The sequence below is a fragment of the Mobula birostris genome, chromosome 26 (genome assembly GCF_030028105.1).
Source record: "Mobula birostris isolate sMobBir1 chromosome 26, sMobBir1.hap1, whole genome shotgun sequence".
Lineage (NCBI taxonomy): Eukaryota > Metazoa > Chordata > Chondrichthyes > Myliobatiformes > Myliobatidae > Mobula > Mobula birostris.
The window spans coordinates 25,666,289-25,674,513 of NC_092395.1; the positions used below are offsets into that span (position 1 = coordinate 25,666,289).

Genomic DNA, 8,225 nt, shown 5'->3' on the forward strand with positions numbered 1-8,225 from the left:
TGTGTGTGGGCTTCCATTACTTATGAAAAGTCAATATCTGCCTCCAGTTTTGATTTCATTACACAAGGATGACCCTGGCTTGAAAAGCCAAGAGCGTATCAGGATCATTGTAATTTTGGCTCGTGTTCTGTTCACCATTACTCCGCAATTAAACACTCATGTCTACTCAGACATTCCTTCCAAGCTTTCAATCTCCATAACCAAGGCAGAAAGCAGCAGGTACATGGAACACTGGACTCCACCTCTCTATTATACACCATCCCAATTCGGAAATGCATTTCCACTCCTACACCACCCATCAACCCAAAACATTAGAGTTGAAATCTTTAAACCAACTTCCCAACAGTTCTTTGGCATTTTCTTAACCCAAAGGACTGTAGTAGTTCAGGGTTGTATCTCCCAACCACCACAGGTTAATTTTAAGTGCAGAATCTTGACAGAAAATGTTTCCAATCCCATCCACCTCCAGCAGAGTAGTTGTCACCCTGCAGCCATTGGGCTGCCGGACCAGCTTCCCTCACCTCAGCACTGAACTGATTCCGCAGTCTGTGACTCTGCAGCTCACCTTCTACAAATTATTTGTTTATTTTTACATTATTTGCACAAATTGCCCTCTTGCATATTGAATCTTTGTTAGTCTTCACTGTGAATTCTATTGTGTTTCTTTGTTTTGTGTTGCAAAATGTATTTCAAGGTTCTATATGGTATACATTGATAATAAATTCATTTTGGACACAGACTCCAATTTTCAACCACAACCAAGGCAAAATAAAACACACTTCAGGAGATACTTTATTTAAGTGCAGCAAAATACAAAGTTAAGAACTTAAACATTTCCTTGAGAATAGAGCTGCAGGCTGCAAATGTTTGGTTGTCAGGCCTTTCATTTTTTCTTTGACATTTCTTTAAGACAATTATGGCAGCAAACACTGATTGAAATCACCAACACTGCAAACTCCTGAAAATTCATCAGCCCATCACCATCACTGTCCAGGTCCTTCATAATCTTGTCCACGCCCTCTTTGCCACTCTGGTCCTGGGGTGACAGAACAAAATAAATCAGTTTACAAACAAATTCCACATCCCATTCCCATTCTGACATGTCTATCCATAGCTTCCTCTACTGTAAAGATGAAGCCATACTCAGGTTGGAGGAACAACACCTTGTATTCCGTCTGGGTAGCCATGGCATGAACATTTACCTCTCTAACTTCCGCTAATGCCCCACCTCCCCCTCATACCCCATCTGTTATTTATATACATACATTCTTTCTGTCTCTCTCCTTTTTCTCCCTCTGTCCCTCTGACTATACCCCTTGCCCATCCTCTGGGTTTTTTCCCCTCCCCCTTTTCCTTCTCCCTGGGCCTCCTGTCCTATGATCCTCTCATATCCCCTTTGCCAATCACCTGTCCAGCTCTTGGCTCCATCCCTCCCCCTCCTGTTGTCTATCATTTTGGATCTCCCCCTCCCACTTTCCAATCTCTTACTAGCTCTTCCTTCAGTTAGTCCTGACGAAGGGTCTCAGCCCGAAACGTCGACTGTACCTCTTCCTAGAGATGCTGCCTGGCCTGCTGTGTTCACCAGCAACTTTGATGTGTGTTGCTTGAATTTCAAGCATCTGCAGAATTCCTCGTGTTTACAAACTTGTTCAGTGTGCATGCGCATTAAAAAGGTAACCTCGGCCCCAGATGAAAGATGTTTGATAATTTTCTCTAACCCACCCTCATCAGAACATACCTTCAGGAGACCTGGAAGTTCAGCCTTCACAAGGTCTCTCACTTCACACTTAGTCAGTGTATTTGGGTCACCATCTCTTCCAGCATACTTATCGAAGACACCAAGCAATGCACCGATACACATTTCCAGATCAGTCATGGTTAGATTAGGAGCAGATCTGAAAGCAAATCAACTTGGGGTGGGGGCAGGGACAGGGGTGAAGAAAAGTAGAGTTAGTGATGCGATGAAAGTATTACACAAATATAACATTGCTGTCTGACTACAATCCCAACCAAAAGGTTAAATAAAATGTCTCTACATTTAGTTTAGTGAGCAACACACTGCACTCAGAATGCAGCAGCTGCATCATTAGATTTGCTGTTTCAGCTCGTGATGTATATAGATACACCTGTAAATACACCCAATGACGTGCTCCAAAGCAGTCATCTCCACAGTCAGCTGTGGAGGCCAAGTTACTAAAAGCAGAAGCTGACTGGCTCTTGACTACTTGGGGTATCAATAGTTACAGTCAGAAAGCAGGAGAATAGGTTGAGGGGGGAAATAAGTCAGCCATGATTGCATGACAGCAGACTTGATGGGCCAAATGTAAAAATTATGTTCCCATGCCTAATGGCTTTAGCACAATGAAAATGCAAGTCAATCAAGACCTTGGGTTCACTTTGCCATTAGATCTACTTGCCTCAACTGATCGCAATCAATTTCCATAATGACATGAAGTTGGTCGCAATCTTGTTTAAATTCCAAGACTATGCAACCACAGCATTCCAGGGTTTAAAACAAGATCAGAGTTTCAGAGCCTGGTAAATTGAAATATATGGAATTAAGTAAATATCACTCACTTGTGATGTGAGTTTTAATTCCTTAAATGCCTTCAGGAAACTTGTACTAGTTCACAAACTCCAAACCCAATAAAGTAGCACAAGGAACGAACAAGGCAGCAACATCTATATACTGAGAATAAATTTTAACAAGCCCAGCTCAAAAGAACCTTGCCTCGTTTCTAAATGCACTGCAAAAGGCATTTGTAATTCTTACCTTTCTCAGCCAAGACTGTGACGTGCAAAGAGGTTATGACTGAACCTGAAATTAGTTCGAGTACATTTTGGCTGCCAAAAAGGCAAAATGCACTTGCACAGAAGAGTTGCAAGATATGGCCACAATTGGAAAATTGAGCATGGCAAAAGATTGGATAGGTAGGCCTGAATATATCAAAGTAGTAAGCCAAGGTTAGGGACACGAGTGCAGTAAAAAGGACCAAGACTGCAGATTAGGGAAACTAATGTTCCACAAGAGTGGGAAACCAAAACAGACATCTGTAACCCGAGTACGAAATCTTAGAAATCAATTAAATATTCATTATAGTCAATTGGATATATTATTTACATGGAGTACAGAAGAGTTCTATGGGTGTGGTCTCATCTTATTTTAAAAAGGTAAATACCTCCAACAAAAGCAGTACAGTACTCCCGTCATACAGGACTTTGAGACAATGTCAGCAAAGCTTTTACTTGAGGCCTTAAATTGCTCTCTATGATCTGAATATTAACTTTGCAGTCAAATAATGAGCAGATCCAATTAGTATTCCAATTTAAAATACTCCATTCTTCCCACCAGTGAAAACCCATTTCCATACCAATGTGCCCTCTCAATATATTCTTGAGTTTTTACTAAGACTTCCCCCACCCCGAACAGCACATCTTCCCACCTATATTTCCAGTAAGGCTAGACAAGCTAAACTTTTTTAAAATCTAGTATAGCAAATAACAGACCACAACCTTATGTCTGTATGTAGTAACCTATTGGCAAATGCTAGTATATTTATGTACTAGGAAAAGTACAGAACCATTGTAATTTTTTCCAAACCAAATCAGAACTATCCTAGTCCAAACGTAACATGGCACCTTGGCAGTTTGCCCAGTTCTAGTGTCTTCATTATGAACTAGATTTTTGGCTAACTACAGCTTAAAAATGGACGAACTTAAGGGATCTTTGTGTTTTTGAAAAGTTCTAGTCACTAACTTTATGAAAATTAAAAACTTGCACCATAATGATACAGTAAAATAGAGCAAGATTAATTTGACAACTCAGCTAATTAAACCAGCAAGCTTATAATGTTAACGCAAATATTAACTGAAACCTTAAAATAGAGAAAGCAAACATCAAAAAGTTTAAACTGAATAAATTCTAAATATAGTTATCAATTATACAACTAAGACCATATTCATTAACTTGCAATCACTTACCTGCTGTCTGTGTCACTACAAAACTTGCTTCACCAGCTCTACAAATGCAAGAACTCCCTATTAAACCGCTCCCTCCTCCATTTATATGGTATGATTGTCAATCACTGCAGTCAACCCCACCCTCCAGTTTTCACTGGTTTAACTCCTCAAAATTTCCCAATTAAAGCTCCAGCTTCCTGAATTGCTGAATCAACTCGATTGGTTGCTCTATAAGAACATTTAGCTTCATTCCACACCCACACACTGACCCCACCCATTTGGATCAGATGTTTGAGAATGAATCATCAACTGAAGGAGCCAGATTTTAAACAAAAACTTGTTTATTGACTTGCAGAAGAGCCCGCAGGAGTCAATCATTTGCTGGTTGTTAAAGATACAAATACACTCTTAAACAGATATTATTAAAACAGTTTGCAGATGACAAATTTTTCAATGTTATTAAAGTGTGGACTGGATATTCTGAGGTGGAGGATTAGCTGAAATGGATGAATACGGGAGCAAGTTCAAAAAGCCAATTGCCTTTCTCTTGCCCCTGCTTTGCACATTTTTATTATTCTCCCACTGACAACTTCACCCCTCCCTAACGTGCTGTTACCAGAACTTGGTGCCGTATTCTAGTGCGTCCTAACCAAAGCTTACAAAATATTCAGTCAGATTTGCCTTCTGTATTCAATGCTGCCAAGATCCATTTTTCTTTACTGCCTCCTCTTTTAATGACCAGAACCTTGTCATTACTGGTTGTCCACATAAAGTCTCTGATCTCTCTGTCCTCTCTTAGAACTGCATACTCTTTAGAATGGTGTCAGGAGTAAGTACTGTATTGCCTATTCCATCCTCAACCACCCAACTCTCTTCTGTGTTAATGTTCATCTGCTAGTTATGTTCCGTCACCTTGAGAAAGGCTGCTGTCTACAGTGATCATTTGACATTGCATGCTCTTTTATCCTTAAGCCAATTCCTAATTCTATTCAATAGTGCTCCTCCTATTCCATAAGCCTCAATTCTGTCAACTCGTTTAGAACATAGAACAGTACAGCACAGTACAGGCCCTTTGGCCCACAATGTTGTGCCGACCCTCAAACCCTGCCTCCCATATAAGCCCCCACCTTAAATTCCTCCATATACTTGTCTAGTCGTCTCTTAAACTTCACTAGTGTATCTGCCTCCACCACTGACTCAGGCAGTGCATTCCACGCACCAACCACTCTCTGAGTACAAAACCTTCCTCTAATATCCCCCTTGAACTTCCCACCCCTTACCTTAAAGCCATCTCCTCTTGTACTGAGCAGTGGTGCCCTGGGGAAGAGGTGCTGGCTATCCTCTCTATCTATTCCTCTTATTATCTTGTACACCTCTATCATGTCTCCTCTCATCCTCCTTCTCTCCAGAGAGTAAAGCCCTAGCTCCCTTAACCTCTGATCATAATGCATACTCTCTAAACCAGGCAGCATCCTGGTAAATCTCCTCTGTATCCTTTCCAATGCTTCCACATCTTTCCTATAGTGAGGTGAGTTTCATGATAACTTGTCAAAAATTTTAAACTGCAGTCAATATTGTCTAGACTCTCTTCAGCTTCATCAAAAATTAGGTCAGTCAGACACCATCCTCTGTTACAGAATCATCTTGGGTCTTTGTTCATTCAAATCTCTCAATGTGCTGATCAATTCTCTCAATGATATTAACCACCGGTGGAGGAACAGATATCTAGACAGATTATGGAAAGATGCGGAAACAACAGTGTGTAGAGTAGGGGGCTTTAACTTCCCCAGCGCTGATTAGAGGAGCCTGAAGATGTACATTCAACGTTTTAGGAATGGCTTTTTCCTCCCCACCATCAGATTTCTGAATGGTCCATGAACCCATGAACACTATACTACTATTTCACTCTAATTTCCACCATCTATTTATTGTTCATATGTTTATATTTTGAAGTCTGGCAACCCACATCTGTACAAGAAAGCGAGTTTCGACTTGCGGAGGGCTAATCCATCAGCTAAGGAACAATTCCGAGCAAGGCTAGAGGCGACATCAGCTCTGGCAGGGCTTGCAGGCCCTTTCTTCCTACAAAGTGAAACCTAACATCACGAGTGGCTGTGAAGCTTTACTTCCAGACGGACTCAACTCCTTTTATGTTCACTCGGAAAGGGAGAATAAAACCACAGCTACTAGGATCCCTGCAGCATCCAGTGACCCTGTGACTTCTGTTTCAGAGGCTGACGTCTGTCTGTCTTTCGAGTGGGCAAACCCTCGCAAGGTGACAGGCCCTGATGTTGTACCTGGCAAGGCTCTGATAACCTGTGTCAACCAACTGGTGGCGGCTTACAAAGACATTTTCTATCTCTCATTGCTACAGTTGGAAGTTCCCACCTCCTTCAAAAGGGCAGCAATTATACCAGTGCCCAAGAAGATCAGGGTGAGCTGCCTCAATGACTATTGTCCAGACACTCACATCTACAGTGATGAAGTGCTTTGAGAAGTTGGTTAAGGCAGAATCAACACCGGCCTGAGCAAGGGCCTGGACCCACTGCAGTTTGTCCATCGCCACAATAGGTCTACAGCAGGCACGATCTCACTGGCTCTCCACTCGGCCTTGGATCACCCAAACAATACAAGTACCTATGTCTGGTTTCTGATTATTGACTTCAGCTCAGCGTTTAACACCATCATTGTCACAGTTCTGATTGAAAAGCTACAGAACCTGGGCCTCTGTACCTCCCTCTGCAATTGGATCCTACACTCCGAAACCAGAGGACCACAATCTGTGCAGATTGGTGATAACATCTCCTCCTCACTAACAATCAACACTGGCGCACATCAGGGATGTGTGCTTAGCTCACTGTTCTACTCTCCCTACACCTATGGCTCTGTGGATAGGCACAGCTCAAATGGCATCTATAATTAAATTTGCTGATGATACAACCACTGATGACACAGATGTTGATGAGAGGGTGTACAGGAGCGAGATATACCAGCTGACTGAGTGGTGTCTTCGCCTGGGTTCTAAGAACCCAAGCTTCATCGCGTCTTCACCTGGTCTCCAGGAACCTGAGCCCCATCACGTCTTCGCCTGGTCTCCAAGAACCCGAGCCTCGTCACGTCTTCGCCTGGTCTCCAAGAACCCAAGCCTCATCATGTCCTCGCCTGGTCTCCAGGTACCCTAGCTTCGTCACGTCCTCGCCTAGTTTTGGGGTCTGAGCCCGAGTCAAGACCCAGATTCTGGGTCTTTGTCCAGTCTCTGGCTTGGAGTCTACGCACAGGCTCCTTGTTCCCAGTCCCTCGTCCTGGTCCTGCTTCCCTAGCCTAGTCTGTGTTCCTGTCCCTACTCCTAGTCTGCATCCTGTCCCGTCATTTAGTTTTGTCCGTTCCTGTTCCTAGTACTTAAGTGTCTGTGTCTTGCATTTGGGTCCATTCCCAATGCCCCCGTTATGACATCAGGAGATGCTAACTACTCATTAAATAGGATTACCTGTGCCTTTTATAGATAACATTTTCTCCTTAATAAGCTACACCCCACCACTTACAACCTGCCTACTTTATCCATAGGAATAATGGTTGATTTCCTTGTAATGTTAACCACCATTTCAATCTCATATTCACTCTTTCCCAGTGTCATTCCTCTCCTCATTTCTCCTCTCAAACTATTCTATTTTTTTTAGTTTACACCACTTTTGTAGCCTTTTTCAGCTTCTTGCATCTGTACAATGCTTCTAAGATGCTCTGAAAGTTGTTTTGATTGAGACATGGTGCATATACACACCTTTGTGATCTTTGTAATCTGCCTTTGTGTGTGTTTTTATAGGGCGAGGCACTTCTACAACCTACACCGTCAATCTCATCTCATTGATTGGAACACGTGACTCCAAATAGCTTTTGTAGAAGGCATTACCCCAGAGGTTCACATTATCTTTTTGAACAAATACGTGTAATATTGGATCATTTTTCTCAATACATAAATGAACAAGTGTAATGCTTTTGGGTTATTTATTTAATTAGGTTTTCTTTATTTAGGTTTATATGAAGATCTGATCACATTTTAGGTTATATTTATTTGTAGCTGCTGGCCATCCTTTCTGTATGGTTTCTTTGAGTAGTTTCATTGTTTCATTTGTCCCTACTGCTTTCCTAACCTTCTCTGAATTTCAGAAAGGGTAAAACGAGGCAACACACCCCAGTCATTGTAGAGGGATCAGAAGTGGAATGCGTGAGCAACATCAAATTCCTGTGTGCCAATATCTCTGAGGATC

The 8,225-nt window shown here is 42.1% G+C and overlaps 1 protein-coding gene and 1 long non-coding RNA gene across 2 annotated transcripts; one reads left to right on the forward strand and one right to left on the reverse strand.

The window, feature by feature from the left end:
- Window positions 1-774: 774 nt before the first annotated feature.
- Window positions 775-4,087, reverse strand: LOC140187987 (protein S100-P-like). Its single transcript, XM_072243854.1, has 3 exons — window positions 3,982-4,087; window positions 1,739-1,910; window positions 775-1,036 (listed from the first exon to the last, which is right to left on the reverse strand). The coding sequence occupies exons 2-3, from the start codon at window positions 1,874-1,876 to the stop codon at window positions 884-886; spliced, it is 291 nt and encodes a 96-aa protein (XP_072099955.1). The 5' UTR covers window positions 1,877-1,910; window positions 3,982-4,087; the 3' UTR covers window positions 775-883.
- Window positions 4,088-6,395: 2,308 nt separating this feature from the next.
- Window positions 6,396-7,943, forward strand: LOC140187988 (uncharacterized). Its single transcript, XR_011883196.1, has 2 exons — window positions 6,396-7,133; window positions 7,781-7,943. It is a non-coding gene; the product is annotated as an uncharacterized lncRNA (long non-coding RNA).
- Window positions 7,944-8,225: the final 282 nt, after the last annotated feature.